At 43.7% G+C, this 21,848-nt stretch overlaps 1 protein-coding gene across 26 annotated transcripts in view; it reads right to left on the bottom strand.

Annotated features, from left to right (window-relative positions):
- PARD3 (par-3 family cell polarity regulator) overlaps window positions 1-21,848 on the bottom strand; it is a 711,028-nt gene that overhangs the window by 677,428 nt on the left and 11,752 nt on the right. Inside the window, exon 1 of one of the 26 annotated variants that reach the window (XM_021943967.2) lies at window positions 10,153-12,414. The exons of the other annotated variants lie outside the window; for them this stretch is intronic. Within the exon in view, the coding sequence (XP_021799659.2) occupies window positions 10,153-10,218 (66 nt within the window). The 5' untranslated portion in view covers window positions 10,219-12,414. Of the gene's footprint in view, window positions 1-10,152; window positions 12,415-21,848 lie in introns of those variants that run through there. 26 annotated transcript variants of the gene reach the window in all.

The following is a 21,848-nucleotide window of genomic DNA, read 5'->3' as shown; positions in this document are numbered from 1 at the left end:
TAATAAAAGCACTGCTTGGTAGAAATGTCGTCTTTGGTCTTCTATTTTATCCCCAGGGACAATAGTATGCCCTTTCTTTTCTCTTGCCGCAGTTTTTTACAGAAGCTGTACTTTTTATCATAAAAGGAGGGGAAGCTGCCATTCAAAATTGCTGTTATTTTCCTATTCTCTTTCTCTGGATAAAACAAGACTTCTAAACTAACAAAGGACAATAATCAGCGCGGAGGCAAGATACGCTGAAATAAGGAAAAGCTGAAAACCAACATTCACCATGCCACACATAAAAAGCAGCTGAAACTCAACGTGAAAGCTAAACCTCAAGATATGACTTCACACAGCTATAACGGGAAACATAAAAGCAACTTGGGATTTCCTCTATTTGAAGGGATGCATTTCCGTTTACTTTGTACTTTCCTTGAACTTGAGGCAGGACATCACTCTCTCATCCCACGCTTCTCAGCTCAGGCTCGGTATCCAGAAAAAGCTCTGTGCCTCTGGGGACCTGGGGCACCCCTCCCCCCTCCAGCCCACCGGAGCACCAACATGTGCAGAGGCTCACACGAGCATAAATGAAGGCATAAATCAAGGGACATGGCTGACATTAAGGCTGAGAGCCTGCACAGCTGCAGACACTGCTCACAAGGTAAAAGAGAGATTCCTCTGCAGGAGGCAGCTGTGGTATTTCACTTGCCCCTCTGACCAGGACCCATGCAGTCCTTGGAAGAGCTGGGTGCTCCCTAGGGCAACTGGTATTTCCTGTCTGCTCTTTGGTCACTTCCCATTCTTTTTTACTGGTTTCTGGTGGTTTCCACATTTGGACAAATATAGCAGAATAAAGAGGTCCACCAGATTTCAGCTTTCTTTCACAGCTGAGGCTTAGTTTAAAAGAAAAATGAACAAAAGAAAACTTACAAAACCAACAGCCTGACGGTACTCTTAGGAAAAGGTTAGTATGGTTCTGTATGAATGGTAGGTGACAGCTGGATCTGATTCTCTAAATACACCAGGCCTTTTCCTACAAGACTTTATAGTAAATTATTTGTTCTTAAATTCAGGTGGGGCCTCTGGGAGGAAAAGGTGAGGGCAGGAATTAATTAACAATTTCCAACTGTACCGTGCTCAGCACTATACACAGAGTATAAAAGACACAAAATATTGCCCCCGACCTAGAATGCACAGCTCTGTGGGGTGAGACAGACAAATGCCTGAACCAATGAGAGAACACTGCGCTCTATCGGATAATCCAGAACTGAACTGAATGGTCCAAATAATCACAAACATGCAGACAGCAGTGGAAATGTTCTTGAACGTTTTAGACAAACAGAACTGTATAATTAATAGATTTTTTCCCTTCACAGAACATAAACATTCTGAAAGGTAGTACCTAATTCTGGCACCTACTGAGAAATGGTGACACAGCTGCAATGATTTTTTAGATACTTTTAACTCATAAAGAGAACAGAGTAAGGAAGTGCACTTTGACCCAATTTTAACCATCTGTAATTTTTTTTCTTCCAATCGCCCTAACTGGCTTCTAGACCCAAGCGCTAATATGACTGCAAAAGGAAAGTTGCCAACCAATTATGGAGGCCTGATTTAAGGACAGCATGTAACCTAAACACATTGCAGTCAAGCAGTGTGTATGAAGAGAGCTATGCCTGTAAGGAAAGACTGAAGTTCTAAGACAGCAGAGGCAGAATCCAGCCTCCTCCACTGGGCGCTGGAGCAAAGTTTTAAAAAGGTTACCCAGGGAATCTTGACAGGAGACTGCAACATGCTCAGAGGCAGCCAGAGGTGCTCAACCAACCTTAGGGCACATCAAAAAAATCTCCATGAGAACTCTCCACCCTTCATAATCCCAAAATGTTAAAATCAACTCCACATCCATTCCTTTTAAATAACTTTAATCCTCACAATGACATCAAAACATTTTAAGCACTAACCACTCCACTTTTGGCTGATCGAAAGACTTAACAGTAGGCATTATTTCCTCTACACATAAAACACTGTCTGTTACCTCTACCCAGCAACTTACAGGGATTAATGTATTTTTCCTCCCATACCCACTCTACACCAACTTTATTCCAAGAAGGACTTAAAGTCAGAATATACAAACATTAGGAAAGTTTTGTTTTTTGTTTTTTTTTTTTTTTGAGACTGAGTCTTGTTCTGTCACCCAGGCTGGAGTGCAGTGGCATGATCTTGGCTCACTGCAGCCTCCCCCTCCCAGGTTCCAGCAATTCTCCTGCCCCAGCCTCCTGGGTAGCTGGGATTACAGGCATGCACCACCACACCCAGCTAATTTCTGTATTTTTAGTACAGACGGGTTTCACCATGTTGGCCAGGATGGTCTTGAACTCCTGACCTCAGATGATCCACCTGCCTCGACCTCCCAAAGTGCTAGGATTACAGGCATGAGCCACCGTGCCTGGCCAAGGTTTTAAATCTTATTTACTGTAAAACATTTTAAGACGTGTTTGTCAGAGTGTTAAACCCTAAGATTTAGTTGAGTCAAGTTGAATGTATTTTAATCCAAGGGACAATAGGTAAAAACCATTAATTTGGGAGTATAACACACTGAATGACGCCACTCTCATCTAGAAACTGGGTTTCTAAATATGCTCTCTAAAATACACTTATTTGAATTTCTAAATATTTCTGATTGGCCTCCATTTTTATTTGGAATAGTTTTGCCTCAGGATATATTTTAATTATTTAAGAATATTAGTCCTCTTGCATATTTATAATAAAAACAAGTGATTATACAGTTTTATCACAAAAATATAATCAACCACATCATAAAAACTTTAGAAAGAAAAACAGGGAGAACAACCCATAATCCCATTACTCCAAAGCAAATACTATTATTGGCTTTAGTACATTGCCAAATCACTTAGTGCATTTTTTTTTTTCTAACTATTTGGAAGCAGACTATATATGTAACAGCAACTCATTAAGTGGTTTTTCAAACTTTCACAGTTTTTATAACTATCATTCTATCATTTAAAATCAGTATTCTAGGCCAGGTACAGTGTCTCATGGCAGTAGTCCCAGTACTTGAAAAGGCTGAGACAGGAGAATCATTTGAGCCCAAGAGTTTGAGATCAGCCTGGGCAACATAAAGAGACCACATCTCTACAAAAAACTTTTTAAAAATTAGCCAGGCATGGTGGTGCATGCCTGTAGTCCCAGCTACTTGGGAGGCTGAGGCAGGAGGATTGCTTGAGCTGCAGTGGTGGAAGCTGCAGTGAGCTATGACCACACCACTGTACTCCATCCTGGGTGATAGAGAGACCTTGTCTCAAAAAATAAAATAAAAAATCAGTATTCTAAAAAGTTAATAGTATTCCAAGTCATAAAATATAAATAGCAATATATAAAAAGTAAAGAAATGTAAGACAGAAGGAGAAAAAAAGACCCACGTTTTAGAATCTTTCACATTCCCCAGTGACAATCTGAATACTAACAAGAGTAGAGCAAAGCGGAGATAAACACTCTCCTGGTATTTTCCAACATACTTCTTTTTTTGTTGTTGTTGTTTTGTTTGTTTGTTTGTTTGAGACAGAGTCTCGCTCTGTTGCCCAGTCTGGAGCTCACTACAACCTCTGCCTTCCAGATTCAAGCGATTCTCCTGCCTCAGCCTCCCAAGTTAGGATTACAGGCCTGTGCCACCATGCCAGGCTAATTTTTGTATTTTTAGTAGAGACAGGGTTTTGCCATGTTGACCAGGCTGGTCTCGAACTCCTGACCTCAGGCGATCTGCCCGCCTCAGCCTCCAAAAGTGCTGGGATTGCAGGCGTGAGCCACCGTGCCCGGCCCCAATATACTTTTTTAAGGATTTTCTTCCCCTTTCTCTCCTCATCTCTTCATTTCTTCTCATCTTGTAGAAGGCTGGGAAAGTTAAATATCCCCATACTGTCAAGCGGAAACATCACTGTTCATCAGCGCAAAACCTCCCTGTCGTGATGTACAACAGTCATTTTTGTAGCACTCATTCCCATTTTCACCTCTCAATGTCCTCTTTGAAACCTTAGTGCCAGAAATCTCATCACTAGTTAAGTTTCCTCCCTGCCTTAGACTGCTGGAAATGGCTAAAAAAGGATACTGGAATGTATTTAAATTAACTTATAGGAACAAATATTAAACTGATTACTTAATATATGTGCTGCAGAAAAATTCTATACATGTACTACTAGACAAAGAGTTCTAAGGACAGTTACACGGAAAATAATTGCTAATGCCTCATGCAGGAATGTCATTACTCTTTCAGTCTATGCAAAGCTATCTGAGATGTTGTTATACTCTTGTTTAAACACACAAATGAGATATAACTTTATCTTTTAAAAAATAAATGGTTTTTCGGCCAGGCGCGGTGGCTCAAGCCTGTAATCTCAGCACTTTGGGAGGCCGAGATGGGCGGATCACGAGGTCAGGAGATAGAGACTATCCTGGCTAAGTGAAACCCCGTCTCTACTAAAAAATACAAAAAACTAGCCGGGCGAGGTGGCGGGCGCCTGTAGTCCCAGCTACTCGGGAGGCTGAGGCAGGAGAATGGCATAAACCCGGGAGGCAGAGCTTGCAGTGAGCTGAGATCCCGCCATTGCACTCCAGCCTGGGCGACAGAGCAAGACTCCGTCTCAAAAATAAATAAATACATAAATAAATACATAAATACATAAATACATAGTTTTTCAAATCTCAAAAAACCTCAATATCCAAAAACCTGCACATGTATCACACATTTAGAAACCCCAGAAATATAAAGCCACAATTTTATATCCTTAATTTTGCATTTTGCAATTTATACTCTTGAAGTACAGAATAACCTTCTTGAAGCAAAAGCATTTTTTGCATTTTTTTTTTAGAAAGAGAAAGAGGCCAGGCACAGTGGCTCATATCTGTAATCCCAGCACTTTGGGAGACTGAGGCAGGCAGATTGCTTGAGCCCAAGAGTTAGAGACCAGCCTGGGCAACACGGCGAGACCATGTCTACAAAAAAAATTAGCCAGGCATGGTGGTGCACGCCTGTAGTACCAGCCATTCAAGAGGCTGAGGTGGGAGGATTGCCTGAGTCCAAGCATTCAAAGCTACAGTGAGCCGAGATCACGTCACTAACGTGCATTTATAAGGCACAAATGGGACAGGCTCATGTGACGGCCTTATAAGACACAGGTGGACCGTGTGGACAGAGAAGAATTTATCTAGACATTAGGAAACTTCTGAATTTCACTCCACATAACATTCCAGAGAAGAAAAAAAAAATTAACATTATACATTGCTCTTCAAACTATTTTATACAGAACCCTAGTTCAAAGAAGCACTTTGTATGTCCCCTGAAAGTGTAGGACCAGTTGATGTAGTTATGTGTCATCTCCTGGGTGACAGAGTGAGACCCTGTCTCAAAAAAAGGAACAATGTCTTCCCTGCATTCCTCCCCACCCTGCACATCTTCCTGTTCTTCACTCGTGTGTGTGGTAAAGCTGATAATCAGCGAAGTAATATCAACAGACAGAGGCAGACATACAAACGAAATCACATATGAAATACAGAACTCTGACAATTTACTTTTTCCCATACAAAGGCCGAGTCAATAAAAGCTCACCCAGCTAACTCACCTCTTTAGGCTTCGCCCATGAGGCTCTATGGAAGCTCCACCTTGCAAATATTCTCAGCTGATGAGCCCACTGCCAATGCCCCATCGCAAGGTCAGAGTTTCCACTACATGTTATTTATTCTCATGATGACTCTTCCTATCAACTATTTTGTGTTCTGGCCAAAGCTTTGACCCATAAGTATTGACTGAAAGTGGTCAACAGATGATGAAGGACCAGCCCAAAGAAACAAAGAAATATATCCCACTAGATGTTAAAATACACATTTTACAGCATCTAGGCCCCATAAGAGAAATAACAAGGAGGCTCTTAGGGATGGCAGAAGTCCGCTGACATTTTGAACAGTCTTATAAACAACAGTGCCACCTGGGAGGACCCACCAGCAATTTTATGAATGGCAAATGCAAGTAACCACAGTCCCAGGCATCTTATTACATCTGGGGATTAGAAAGAAGTGGAATGTGTCTGCCAGCGTATGACAGGGACAGATCTCCACGAGATCCACACAATGATCCAATTAATGTTTCTATTTAAGTACTCTGTAAAGAGCCACTTAAAATTTATCCACTCCTAACACTTACTGCTTACTAGGGGCCTTTTAAAAACTGAAAAATGAGTTTTAGGATCCTACATATATTTCTTTTCCTATATATATATATAGATTTTGTTTCTGGAAGGCCAAAAATGGCATGCAGAGTTCAAAGCTATCATTATTTTAGGTAGATCAAACAAAAAAACTGATAGACAGTTGTAATGCTCTAAACACATGTTATCTAAAATGACTAGTCTTAAAAATTAGCACCAGCTCAAAAGTCATGTAACCAGAAAACTGCTAGATCTTTTACATCTTTTGTCAATCCTTGGAGACTTAGCAAAAATCCCTATGAATCTACTACACACCAAGAATACAAAGATGGGCTGGGCGCAGTGGCTCACGCCTGTAATCCCAGCACTTTGGGAGGCTGAGGCGGGCGGATTACGAGGTCAGGAGTTGGAGACCAGCTGACCAACATGGTGAAACCCCAACTCTACTAAAAATACAGAAATTAGCTGGGTGTGGTGACATGCACCTGTAACCCCAGCTACTCAGGAGGCTGAGGCAGGAGAATCGCTTGAACCCAGGAGGCAGAGGTTTCAGTGAGCCGAGATCGCGCCACTGCACTCCAGCCTGAGCAAGAGAGCAAGACTCCATCTCAAAAATAATAATGATGATTCCAAAATGGCAGAATCTTGAGGAAAGACAAAGTACTAATCAGATAACCAGATGAAGTTACCAACATTCATAAGAAGGTGAGCAGCCAAGCAAGACTTGTCAAGGAAACTGCTAAGGGCAGATGCTCTTCACAGCTGGTCTCAGTAAGGCTGGAGAGCATTTAAGCAGCAGCACAGACAATGCTGCAGAAAGGTACTCAGCATTTTTATATCTCATTAAAGATGGAAGCAATCCCTGAAAACTGAAAAAGCAAATTACACATGTAAGTCTTGAAGGGGAGAAAAGATGACCGTCATGGTCATAATCCAGTCAGGCTAGCAGAAAAGATATGAAAAATGTCCACACCCAAGGCACAGAGCAAATGGGCAACCAATGTGTTTTTTTGTTTGTTTGTTTGTTTTACTTTTGAGACAGGGTGTCACTCTGTTGCCCAGGCTGGTGTACAGTGGTGCAATCAGATCTCTCTGCAGCCTCGAACTCCTGGGCTTAACCACCTCAGCCTCCTGAGTAGCTGGGACTACAGGCGCCTGCCACCGCGCCCAGCTAATTTTTTGTATTTTTAGTAGAGACGGGGTTTCACCGTGGTCTCGATCTCCTGACCTTGTGATCCGCCCGCCTCAGCCTCCCAAAGTGCTGGGATTACAGGCGTGAGCCACCGCGCCCGGCCAGGTCTGGTTCTTTACATATGTATCTCTCATACAATCTTCAAGGAGAAGAGGGTATTACAGCTCCACTAACATATGATCAAAATGAGACTGAAGACTGCAGTCCTGGGCCCAGCCACTCAACAGCGGCTGCAAAACAGTGGCAGCACTGTCAGCTACTGACCCAGGAGGTCTCTCCCTCCTTGGCAGAGGCAGAGAGCACTCTCCCATGCAGGCCAGGTGTACACTGGCAAACCCCATCTGGAAAGCAAGCTGGCCAAGGGCATAAACTGAGGGCCTTGAAATGTTCATAATTTCCTATCCAATAATTATACTTCAGAAAACTTAAGTCAATAATATATACTAAGATTATTACAGTATTTTTAAATGGTGAAAAGTGAGAAAATTAACTTCCCAACAATAGTTAAATAGGTTAATACTTATATATCCACATAATGAAGTGCTACATGACCTTTAAAAAGTATTACGGGCTGGGCACAGTGGCTCATGCCTATAATACCAGTACTATTGGAGGCCAAGGCAGGAAAATGGCTAGAGCCCAGGAGGTCAAGGCCTCAGTGAGCCATGAAGAATTATGCCACAGCACTCCAGCCTGGGCGACAGAGACCTTGTCTCAAAAAGAAAAAAATTATCAAAATTTTTGCGAGACATGGGAAGACACTGAAAAATTAAGTAAAATCAGTAGGAACAACTGTGTATGCATTATGATTTCAACTATCAATATTTTTAAAAGCATTTGGTTAGGGGCCATGACTCACACCTGTAATGGAAATACTTTGGCTGGCCAAGACAGGAGGATCGTCTGAGGCCAGGAGTTCAAGATCAGCCTGGGCAGCCTAGTGTGACCCTCTCTCTACAAAAAATTAGCCAGGCATGGTGGCATGTGTCTGTAGTGCCAGTTACTCAGTAGGCTGAGGCAGGAGGATCACTGGAGCCCAGGAGGTCAAGTCCACCACGAGCTGTGATTGCACCACTGCACTCTAACCTGGGCAACAGAGCAAGATCCTGTCTGTTACCAAAAAAAAAAAAGAGGCATTTGTATTGTATATACACAAACAGAAAGACTGCAAAGAAATGAAAGAAATGCTCTTTTGTAGATTATTCTGGGTGGCAAGAATATGGGTGTTTACCATCTTCTTTAAAATCATCTGTACTTCCCACATTTCCTACAGTAAGTATGAATTTATTTTATTATAAACAATTAAAGCTTAACATTTTTCAAGAGAACATCTTGTCTCAAAAAGACACTGATAAATTAAGTAAAATAATCTCTTTTCAAGAAAACATATGCTTGCTCAAACCAGTGTCTCCATGGCAGAATCCTGAGCTCTGGGATGCTGAGCCAGAAACTATACAGACAATTCAGTGGCAGGAGCAGACTGTTTGAATCATGGAAAAGCTTTGAGTTGGGATAAAACTTGTCATACTCTGGGTTAATTATTGATGAATCTGGAAATTGCCCCATTTATTAAAGACTTATGTGCTTTCAAAGGTGGAAGTGTGGTGAGTAAGCAGTTTCTAGACTGTAATGAGATTACTTACGGTGTTCTCAAAGGACAAAATCCAATAAAATAAATTGTAGAGTGTATTTGTTTAAATAAAACACGCTCACACATTGTCTTCTACTTCTTCTGCTGGTACTAATTTACCAATCAGTCTGATCCCCAGGGAGGCATGCACAGTAATGACGCTGATGCAGAAACAAGAGGAAGAAATACACTAAAATTATTTCACTGGGAACAGCACTGAGCAGCCACGGCAGAGTAACTAAAAGTGACAGAGAATGGAATCTTAGCAACTCTGCTTTCCCTATGATAAGGCTAGCAAGCCGGGACTGAAATCCTCCTATCCTTGGGATGCTTCTGTTAGGGCCAGAACTGCTGAAAAACCAGCATTCATGCAATGCAGAGGCTGCAAGCAAATGAGAAGCTGAAGTACCAGGAAAGAGGAAAAAAAGAATGAGTATTCCCTTTAAAACAAAGCAAAAAAGAAATAAATAAGTTAGGGCTGAGTTGATAAAAAAATTCAAAAGATGAAAAGTTTTATTGTAAGATTTGTGTAAATATTCCAGCAAATGTATCCTAATGTAAGTAGGGATTTTTCCTTAAGATTTACTAAGCCATACAAAAACGGACTGCATTTCTTTAATCTGTGAAGTTACATAAAAAAATCATTTAGCGCTTGAAAGAAACCAGAAAAATGGCCTGTGACCCAAAAATAAATTCTAAGCCTTTCCTGGAAATTCCAACAGTCAGTCATGGTCATCCCTTCCATCCCAGCCTCCTACACGCATGCACGGCGATGCACACACATGACACGCGCATGGGCGCACACACAGACACACATATTGATCATTTGAGAGTATTAGAAAATACAAAATAACTCACTTGGAAGAAAAGACATGGGCAGCCCAACTGTATTCTCAACTGCTTAATCCCCTATTCAGTTAGACAACAGGAAATATGACTGTTTCCAGTAAGAGCATTCAAAACCTGGCTAGAAGTAAACTATCACTGTGTAACATTCTACACTGCCCTGAGTGAGAGGCACTGACGCCTGCACCCGTCACCAACGAGCAGCAGCTCCATAGGAAGCCAGCAGCCAACGCAAGCAACCCTGACAGTCCCAGGCAGAAGCCGCTGGCCTGAGTCTCATCACCTACCTCCCTCTTGATGCTCCACCACGCTGCTGGCAGCCACAAAACCAAGGCTCCAAAGCTCCCCAGCATCCCACTGTGGGCAGCATCATCACCAAGCCTGGGACCAGGCTGGGGTCTCCTCCCCAGGAAGCCAGCTAGAAGCCAACACTGAGCCCTGGATAAAGAGGACGAGCTCCTGAGCTCCTCCAAAGCATGGCTTCAGCCCTCACGTGAAGAGACAAGATGCGAGGACACGTGGCAAAGAAGGACAGTGAAAGAGCCGGGTCCCCACAACCTCAAACCGTCAGAGCCAGGCATGGTGGTGAGCACCTGGAGTCCCAGTGCCTTGGGAGGCCCAGCCGTGACACTTGCCTGAAGCCAGGGGTTCAAAACCCCATCTCTAGAAAAAAAAATTAAAAAATTAGTCACTGTAGTCCTAGCACTTCGAGTGGCATAAGTAGGAGGACCACTGGAGCCCAGGAGGTCGAGGCTACAGTGAGTTGTGATGGCACCACTGCACCCTAGCTAGGGAGACAGAGCCAGACCCTGCCTCCTTTAAAAAAAAGAAAAAAAAAAAATCAGGTAACTGCCGGAGGCCCTTCCCAGGGAACCAAAATTGTGGCTGTCACCTCCTCTGACACAAGGGTCTACAAACTGAATTTTCTGTTACACACGGACTTCCCCTCTCTGCTTCCTGCTTTTTCAACCCCACTCCAACCTCTCCTGAGTCTCCCTCGGCCACCTCCCAGGACGCATCACGTGCTTGCCTCGTGACGTGCGCCCACATGCTTGCCCAGACATGTGCCTCATTCCTCCTCACAATGTGCACCCACGTGCTTGCCTTGGACCTGCACACCACTAGCTCGCCTGGGACGTGCACCCACGTGCTCTCTGCAGAGCTCTCTGGCTCCGCCCAGCGCTGGTTGAGAGACGACCTGTGGAGACAGAATAGAGTCTACAAGCTCTTCCCCGTAGAAAGAAAGGTACAAGGTCTGGCTATGTTGCCCAGGCAGGTCTCACACTCTTGGCCTCAAGCCACATGCCTGCCTCAGCCTCCCAAGGCACTGGGACTGCAGGCACAGGCAACACGCCCAGCACCAGCTCCCTGTTTTTCCTTACTATAGCAGCACCCATTCTCCCATTATCAACACGTCACAAACTACTCAGCAGAGTACAGCAAATGCTAAAATATACCTCAATGTTCACTTATGTTTAATTATAAAAGATCGAAAACACTCAGCGCCACAAAGCCAGGAGTATTTCTTAATAACAGCATTAGTCATGGCTGCCCTGCAGTTCTCAAGTACACTGTTTTCCCACAAGGATGCATGTCCCCCAGTTCTGTCTACCTAGGAACAAGTCGCCACCCCCTGGAGCTGCACCTGCACCCAGGAACTCTACAGTGACCTGTGTGGAAGCAAATTCGGCAGGAGGAAGCAGAGGACTCCAGGCACTGCTCATGCCTACAGGCTGCTGGGTGAACACCCTCCCCAAAGAAAGAGACTGCAGAAATCCTCCTTGATGGTATCAGCTCAGTCTCTCTTAAATGTTCATCCACTTTTAATTATTTACAACTAATAAAACATGTAATAACACAGTCAAAATTATCAGGGTAACTTACTTTCAAAAAGCACATGTTTGTACAGTGATTATTTATATACCTTGAACTCGACATAATCTACTTTTGCATCTCCCTGGGTTGTGGGTGGAGAATCTGTGAAGGCATAGTCTGGGCAGTGCCTGGGGCTGCAGCAGGGACTGCAGGCATGGGCTCCAACAGTGGCACTCGGTGTGGCACTGAGAAGCCCAGGGTGGCGCAGACAGGCTTGAGCCCACCTGGGGAGCTGGGGGGCCATCCCAGAGGCCACAAGGAGCTTTCTGAACAAAAAGCACAGCTCTGGCAGCAGTGCAGATGAAAAAATGGAAGAGCCAAGAGGAGAGGGAAAAGGAGGGACAGAGTATCCCAGGCCAGAGACAACACACGAACACAAGGGAGCTGGAGGGTGGTAGGACTCCAGGACAGCAATCAGTTGTGCCATGATCAGGGAGAGGGAAGGAAGGGGTCGTGGCAGTGGATAAAGGGAAAATGACAGTCTGGGGTCAGTTTTCAGGCTGATAAATTTGAATTCTACTTAGAAAACCACACAGAACCCATGGAGTTCTCTGTACTAGTCAGGGATATAAAAGCCATCCTTAGAAAGTTTACTCTGGGGAAGCCGGGCACGGTGCCTCATGCCTGTAATCCCAGCACTTTGGGAGACCAAGGCAGTCAGATCACCTGAGGTCAGGAGTTTGAGACCAGCCTGATCAACAAGGAGAAACTCCGTCTCTACTAAAAATGCAAAATTAGCTGGGCTTGGTGGCATACGCCTGTAATCCCAGCTACTTGGGAGGCTGAGGCAGGAGAATCACTTGAACCTGGGAGATGGAGGTTGCAGTGAGCCAAGATTACGCCATTGCACTCCAGCCTGGGCAACAAGAGCGAAACTCCGTCTCAAAAAAAATAGAAAAAAATTTACTCTGGGGAAACGTGAAGGGTGGATCATTTGGATCATTTCACGTAAGACTGCAATATTCATGAACCAGGAGATAATCCATAACAAATGGTAGCTGAAAAACTGTTTAATCCCAAAGCCTGATACCATCAATTAGATGTAAAGTACCTCATTTTAAGCTAGACGGAATGAATTAAGGTAATACCACATTTACAGTGGACTTGCATCTTATTCAAAGGATAAGCTCTAAAGAGCAGAGGTAAACAAACTCAACATATGGTTGAATTATACTTGAAAACTCCATTTAATTTCCTGTAAGTACAAAGAGATGCTCCCACAACCAGCAGGGGAGCTGATTCACAGAAGTTCTATCAGTAAACATCTCACTACAAGAACTGCCCTCTGAATGCTGTTTGTTAGTAGAATGATGAAATTACTGCATTCCCACCTCTGCGTATGAACTTGGGGGTACTATGGCTTATGGACTTCACAGTATATTCCCATAAAGAAATGAGTGGAACCACCACTTTGAACCTCTTAGAAGATGTCACATAAACCTAAGATGTTATTATCATTATCTCTTTCTACCACATAGCCTAGGAAAAATGTTAGATCTTTGGGCTCAAGAACTATGAACACAAACTACTTCTTAAGTGTGTCAGCTTCAAAAGTTCAGGACATACATTTTATTGCCCTTGCCCAGATCAAGAAAAAGATGACTTTGAAACATGACACATAACAACTAAAAAAAAAGTTTGATGTTATATGTAATACACACGCATATGCACACACACATATCTACAGCAGAATAAAGATGACCACAAGGCCTTGGACACTCCTCACACTGACAAGTGGAGTCTGCGTGCCCTGCCCTGAATCTAGGCAGGCTTATTGACTAATTTGGCAAACAGAATACAGGGACAATAAAGTTGTGCTGTCTTCCAGGTCTAAAACTTGAAAGAGTGACAGCTGCTTCTTCCTGACTCTTGGGACACTGTCTAGGAGCCCTGAGCCACAGTACAAGAAGTCCAACCATCCAGAGGCCTCTATGCTGGAGACACCACATGCAGGTGCTCCAGTCAACAAGTCCCAGCTGAGGGTTGCATACCCTGGAGGACACTGGCTGTAGGACTGACTATGGCTTTGGCAAGATTAAAATCATGGCAGGTCCAGAAGGTGATGCCCAATTCCAGTTCACTGGTAGTAAAAAAGTATTTCAGGCTGAGCATGGTAGTTCATGCCTATAATCCCAGCACTTTGAGAGGCCAAGGGAGGAGCCTCACTTAAGCCCAGGAATTCGTGACCAGCCTGGGCAACATAGTATGACCCTGTCTCTACATAAATTTAAAAATTAGCCAGGCATGGTGGCACGCATCTGTAGTCCCTGCTACTCGGGAGCCTGAGAGGTGGGAGAAATCACTTGAGCCCAGCATTTTGAGGCTGTAGTGAGCTGACTGCACCACTGTACTCCAGCCTGAGCAACAAAGCAAGACCCTGTCTCAAAAAATAAATAAGTCAACTACCATACTCACACAGGTTGGATGAATTGACATATAGAAACATGGCTTTCATGATCTTACACTTCAAGCTAAGGTCTTTAAAAACTCCAGCTGTGAAAGCAGTATACATGGGTTCTAAACTGCGCCTCATCTGTTAAATTCCCACGCTAATCCAAGTTCCACAGAAAAGCTAATGTCAACTCATCATGTGATAATTCAATTTGTACAATAAACTATGAACCTGAAAACAAAACAAAACAAAACAAAAAAGTCCCAGCTGAGCCCAACATTCTAGTTAGTTACCCCCACCAAACACCAGACATATGAATGAAGCCATCTAGGACTTTCCAGGCCAGGTCATCAAAAACACATGCAAGTAACCCCAAGTGGCGCAGAAGAATAACCCAGCTGAGCCCTGCCCAAATTCATGGCCCACAAAATCATGAGATATAATTAAATCGTTATTGAAGCCATTAAGTTTTGGGTTGGTTATGCAGCAACACCTAAATATAAACTAGTGTTCAAAAAACAGTTTTACTATCAACTTGGGGTTAAGTGCTATTTGAAACTGTTGAATATTATTTTTAAAATTCTTACATGGACATTACTATCAGACACATTATTTAGAGTAATTTCTATCAGGTCTATAAAATTCAGTACTAGTCAGTTCCCATAGTTGCAGTAGATTTGAAGAAAATATTTTAAAATAGTATTTCAAAGAGCTGTCCTGAAAGTACCCTTGAAGAAATTATTTCCTGGCCAGATGCAGTGATTCACGCTTGTAATCCCAGCACTTTGGGAGGCCGAGGCAAGTGGATCATCTGAGATTAGGAGTTCAAGGCCAGCCTGGCCAAAATGGCAAAACCCCGTCTCTACTAAAAATACAAAAATTAGCCAGGTGTGGTGATGCATGCCTGTAATCCCAGCTACTCGGGAGGCTGAGGCAGGAGAATCGCTTGAACCCAGGAGATGGAGGTTGCCGTGAGCTGAGATCGTGCCACTGCACTCCAGCCTGGCTAGCAGGGTGAGATTCCATCTCAAAAAAATAAAATAAATAAAATAAAATAATTCCATGGACATACAAATTGTCAGACCCATGGTTAGGTTCATGAGGCAGCACAGCCAGGAGCTTATATTTGCCAACAACAGCCAGGCCACCGGCAATCTGGTATCATCAGGGGACTTGTTCAGTGGGACTGTTCAAGGAGCTGAGTAAGTGGTTGACAAGGTCTTCCTCTGTCACCCAGGCTGGAGTGCAGGGGCACAACCATAACTGACTGCATCCTTGAACTCTTGGGCTCAAGTGATTCTCCCAACTCAGCCTCCCAAGTAGCTGAGACTACAGGTGCATGCCATCCCGCCTGGCTAATTTATGTTTATTCTTTGTAAAAACAGGGTCTCATTATGTTGCCCAGGCTGGTCTCAACTCCTGGCCTCAAGCAATCCTCCCAATTCAGTCTCCCAGTGTGCTGGGATTACAGGCGTGAGCCACCATACCTGGCCAAAGTAAAGTATAAACATGTAGAAAAGGAATCCCCTACCTACTCTGTGAAAGTGTGCCAACAGTCTTCTCTAATACTGCTGTTCCACGCAACAAAAATGGATGCATATCCACAAACAAGCTTGAAAAACAACTCTTGCAAGACAAGTATTCTGTCCGCCACTCAGAAGCCCTCATCTCTGCTTTACCCAAAACCAAATACCAAAGTTGACCTGTTTCTTTATATACAAACACCCAGAGGACATAACCTGGCTCATAGGATAACTCATATATTTTACTCAAGCTGGCCTTTCCTTCTCCATCTCATTACAACTCCCCTGTGCTGTCTCTCACTGCCCTTCCTTAACTCATTTCTGTTTAGTAGAAGTGGCTATTGGACTAGACATCATTTAGAGTCAGCAACTAAAACCTAAGGATGACGTTGCATGTGTGTTGTCTGCTGTTTCTACAAATAAAACTCAACAAAATTAACAGGGAGGAGAATTGAATGACTTCAAAAGTCAAAAATGAAAACATATGCAGCCTGGGCAACAGCTCAAGACTCGGTCTCAAAAAAGAAAACACACACACAAAGACACAAAGAAAATATACAGACTGGGTATAGTAGCTCACCCCTGTAACCGCAGCGCTATGGGAGGCTGAGGCAAGAGGATTACTTGAGACCAAAAGTTCAAGAACAGACTGGGCAACATAGCAAGAGCCCATCTCTACAAAAAGAAAAAAAAAATGCTTAATGAGCTGAGCATGGTAGCATGTACCTGTAGTCCTAGCTACTCAGGAGGCTGAGGCAGAAGGATCACTTAAGCCCAGCAGTTTGAGGCTGCAGTGAGCTACTGATGGCACCACTGTACTCCAACCTGGAGAACACAGCAAGCACAAAACCCTGTCCCGTGAAGAAGGAGGAGTAGGAGAAGGAGAAGGAGAAGAAGAAATGAGAAGAAAGGAGGAGGAGAAGAAGAAAGAAAAGAAAAAAAAAAAAAACACTGGGCACGGTGGCTCACAACTGTAATTCCAGCACTTTGGGAGGCTGAGGCAGGTGGATCACCTGAGGTCAGGAGTCAAGACCACCCTGACCAACACAGTGAAACCCCGTCTCTACTAAAAAAAAAAAAAAAATTAGCCAGACATGGTCGTGGGTGCCTGTAATCCCAGCTACTCGGGAAATTGAAGCAGGAGAATCACTAGAACCCAGGAGGCAGAGGTTGCAGTGAGCTAAGATGGCACCAATGCACTCCAGACTGGGGAACAGAATGAGATTCCATCTACAAACACACACACACACACACAGGCTGATCCACTGTCACACCAGTGACCAACCCTTGGGCATGCTGGCTGATCCTCTCAATTTGTGTTTTGGAAATTTCCATGCACAGTCCAAAGGCGAGCAGGGCTGCAAATCACATAAGGCAACAACTCCAAAGGGTCTGGAGGTTGGCCTGGGCCAGGAGTCCTCCACCCTCGCTGCACAGACAACCACCTGAAGAGCTTTACAGAACACCAATCTCCAACCCTGACCCAGAGACCTCACCCCCTTGGTTTATATGGAGCTTAGGTATCAGCGTTCTAACAGCTTTGTTGCCAAGGTTAAGAGCAGCTGCTCTAGCACCAACTGGGGATGTCACTCAGGCTGAAGTGCAGTGGCGTGATCTCAGCTCACTGCAACCTCCACCTCCCAGGATCAAGCGATTCTCCTGCCTCAACCTCCCAAGTAGCTGGGACTACAGGCGCCCGCCACCACACCCGGCTAATTTTTGTATTTTTAGTAGAGACAGGTTTCACCATGTTGGCCAGACTGATCTCGAACTCCTGACCTCAGGTGATCCACCCGCCTCGGCCTCCCAAAGTGCTGGAATTACAAGCGGGAGCCACCATGCCCGGCCTCAATACAGAGTCCTATACAGAGATGTGTAGAATGGGCCCTGAGATTGTACATTTCCAGCAAGTTCCCAAGAGATGCCAATGCCACTGGCCCATAGACCATGAGCCTTTTTTACCCTCACCAGCCTGAAGGTGATCCCAAAGGTATACTTCTTCCCTGAACCCATAAGCCATTCAAGCATATCCAAGTCAGGAAAAAATTCTGTTCTTCTCCCGCAGGATCACTACTCTTTCTTATAGAATTGCAGCATCCTAAAATGCACATCAGTTTGTCATGGTATAGCGATTCACTGTGCAGGCTCTGAAGTTAAGAGTCTGCCAAAGGCAGCCAAGCCGGCTGGGTGTGGTAGCTGACACTTGCGATCCCAGCACTTTGGGCAGCCAAAGTGGAAGGGTCACTTGAGCCCAGGAGTTCAAGATCAGCTTGTGCAGAAAGGTAAAACCTCATCTCTACAGAAAAAAGAAGTAAGTTAGTCAAGTGTGGTGGCACATGCCTGTAGTCGCAGCTACTTGTGAAGCTGAGGCAGGAATATCACTTGAGCCCAGAAGTTCAAGACCAGCCTGGGCAATACAGTGAGACTCCATCTCTACAAACAAAAATAAATTAACTAGGCATAGGTGGTACACACCTGTAGTCCCAGCTACTCGGGAAGCTGAGGCAGGAAGAATGCTCGAGCCCAGGAGGTTGAGGCTGCAGTGAGCCATGATCATGCCACTGCACTCCAGTCTGGGTGACAGAGCAAGACCCTCAGTTGTGCAACCTCCCCCCAAAAAAAAAAAAAGTTTCTTATCCTCGCTAGCCCAAGCTTACTCTTCTGTAAACTCTGGATTACACCAATATCCAACTCCATGAGATTAACATATACACATAAAGCACTGAGCCCAGCACATAGGGCCTGATACAACATGTGCTATGAGTGCTTACCGTTACTCTTGATAATAATGGTAATACTGGCCAGGCACGGTGGCTCACGCCTGAAAATCCCAGCACTTTGGGAGGCCAAGGCAGGCAAATCACCTGAGGTCAGGAGTTCAAGACCAGCCTGGCCAACATGGTGAAACCCCATCTCTACTAAAAATACAAAAAATTAGCCAGGCGTGGTGGTGGGCACCTGTAATCCCAGCTACTCAGGAGGCTGAGGCAGGAGAATTGCTTGAACCTGGAAGACGGAGGTTGCAGTGAGCCAAGACTGTGCCACTGCACTCCAGCCTGGGTGACAGAGCGAGACTCCATCTCAAAAAAATAAAAAATAATAATGGTAATACTACCATTTTCTGACACCACTGTCTCCTGAATCTCCTCCTTGCTGTCTGAAACTCCTTCACATTAAGTTAGGACTGAAAAAAAGTGACAGGTTTCACTGTTGTTAAAACGGAACCTTCCCAACAACTTCCCCAACTAATAGGCAGATAAATAATGTCCCTGATAAAAGCACCTCTTACGCAAGAGCTTTCGATCTTGAGTCCTGACCTAGAAAGCTTTTTAACACCAAAAGCAGAGACTGAGCTGAAAATACCATCCCCCGGAATCTATAAAGAAAGCAGCTTCACTTCTCATGGGTAAAGAAACAATGCAGGGCCAAAACTCTTCTGCCTCGGACTAAAAGTCCCCCCTACTAAAACACACTAAGATCTGTCGAAAATTCTCCCAATTATTTCTCTGCAATTTTGTTATAAAACACTTGAGTATTCTGGAAAGTTTTTGAAAGCACCATTCATCACTTTCATTAGCAAAGCACAAAAACAAAGGGAAAGTGTGAAGGCAAGAGACAGACGCACATAAATACGTTCCAATCTCCCATGCTGCTGGGTCTTTTTCACGTCCTGTAGGAAAGTAAAACTTGGAATTTCAAACGCACGCACGTGAAAAAACGTTTACAAATAAATACAGGAAGGGATCAGAGTCAAAATAAGAGTGCTATGCCACTAGATAAGCTTTATTACTTCAATCACTGCTTAGCGACTTCCCTAAACACATATGGGGAGAGGGAAGAAGCATTCCTTTAATTAATGAGATGTTTAAGGTCTTCAAAGAGGAAAACAACTTTCAATACTGTGGTATGAAAAAGATGGATGAGAGCAGGTAGTCCTCTTGAATACAAAGCCAGGGTGTTGATAACTGCAAGTCTGACTTCATCGCACTGCCTGCCAAGCCCAGAATGTGAATGAGCCTTCAAGACACCACTCCCTATTTAGTATGATAAATAGGTCAACTCCTGGGTGAAGTCTTCAGGTGATTGGCAGTGGGTACCTTCAGCTGAACTAAAGTATTAAAAGTTGCATCAATCTGTCAACCCTTACAACTACCTACCTAAGCAAAAGATGTTCTGTGTTCCTTTATTGCTGATTTAGCTGCCCGAAATCACCATCTTCAGATGCCCAAAATCACATCTTAAGAAGTGTTATGGGCACATGAATTATAGAGGCCTATATAATAAGGATTAGAGAAGTCACAAAAATGTCAACTTTCCTACTTATTTTATAACACAGATTATCTCTTTGAGCTCCAGGGTATTCTCAGAACTACTACTAGTTAATAAACACTAAAGGCCTTTAAAACATCTCTGTATTTTATTAATACAAACAGTATTTACATTTTATACTTTTATCCTTTCCAAATTTTAAAAGTATTTTTAATGAAAAATGTGTAAGTGATGGCTTTTAACATAAATACAGCAAATAAACTTTATGTAATTTCCTTTGAAGTAGCAGTGTTGCAGCTGCAATTATTTTAGGAAGTAACAAGTAGAAAGTCCTACACCGCTAAGACAGCTAGACAAACACAATTCTCCTTGGCCTGTAAAAGAATCAGCTTAAACTGCTGGGTGATCTTTAGATCTTCATTGTTAGCTAAATGATGCATACATACTAACACTGGAATTTCTAAAGCACTTTTAGAAAAATAAAAAAAGTAGCCCTTTAACAGATAACCTGGAAAAACAACACTTGATATCATAAATAAGAATCAAGCTGATTTTGTGAAATAGCCATTATAATTTTGCCTAATCTATGTTTGAAACTAGAAGAGAAAGAAAAAGATCTAATACTGACAGAATCTATTACATGACAGGGGCATTGTCTACAGTGAATCACTTAATCTCCATGACACCCTACAAAGATGACAATCCCAAATTACAGATAGGAAAACAGACTTACAGAGCTTGTATTATGTGTCAAAGTTTTGGTCTGGGGGGCCCAAACCAAAACCTGGAAAAGCTCTTCCATTATGGACATATTTGGAGCATCCAAATCAATGTCACTGGGATTTTATTTCTTAAATTGCAGAAGGAAGCTTCCTTGGTGACTTTTTTTTAAAGGGAGATAGTTTTGCCACATGATTTCCCACATGTAGTGAAGTTCTAATGAGGACGACATAAAACAATTTAGAAAAACTTATTCTAGTGAGCCTTAATCACTGGCAAACACTCCTGGTAAAAACAAAGGGACAGTACAGCTAACAAGTAGTCCACCTGGCCTCCCTACAATACCTTTTCACGTTCTCTCTTTGAACCCAGACAACAACCCCGTAAGGCAGGTGGTATTAAAAGGCAGGACTCCTGACCAAGCACGGTGACTCTGGCCTGCAATCCCAGTACTTTGGGAAGCCGAGGCGGGTGGATCACTTGAGGTCAGGAGTTTGAGACCAGTCTGGCCAACAAGGTGAAACCCCATCTCTACTAAAAATGCAAAAAAAAAAGAAAAGAAAAGAAATTAGCTGGGTGTGGTGGTGCATGCCTGTAATCCCAGCTATTTGGGAGGCTGAAATGAGAGAATCAGTTGAACCCAGGAGGTGGAGGTTGCAGTGAGCCGAGATCACCCCACTGCTCTCCAGCCTGGGCAACAGAGTGAGATTCGGTCTCAAAAAAAAAAAAAAAATAGAAGGCAGGAATCCCGTGCTGACAAAGGTACTGCTCTTAACTCTCCATAAATGTCTGGGAAAGATTCCTTTTCAGAATCCTGATCCATGGTGTGTCGCTCTGATGTTTTGGCCTCCTAGAAGCAAAATACCCACCACCGAACTTTCCACTTTCAGCTAATGGTGTTTTTGCAAACACCTGTGTGAGTCATAAAATGTAGAAGATAAAACTGACCCCACCATGGAAAGTTCAGGAGTTGGCCAGGCACAGTGGCTCACGCCTGTCATCTCAGCACTTTGGGAGGCCGAGGCGGGCAGATCACGTTAGGTCAGGAGTTCAAGACTCCATCAAGACCAGCCTGGCGAACATGGTGAAACCCCATCTCTACTAAAAATACAAAAATTTAGCCAGGCGGGGTGGCAGAAACCTGTAAGCCCAGCTACTTGGGCGGCTGATGTTGTAGAATTGCTTGAACCCAGGAGGCAGAGCT

The sequence above is a fragment of the Papio anubis genome, chromosome 11 (assembly GCF_008728515.1).
Source record: "Papio anubis isolate 15944 chromosome 11, Panubis1.0, whole genome shotgun sequence".
NCBI lineage: Eukaryota > Metazoa > Chordata > Mammalia > Primates > Cercopithecidae > Papio > Papio anubis.
Note: the sequence above shows the minus strand (reverse complement) of the source record. Positions and strands in the feature narration are given on the sequence as shown.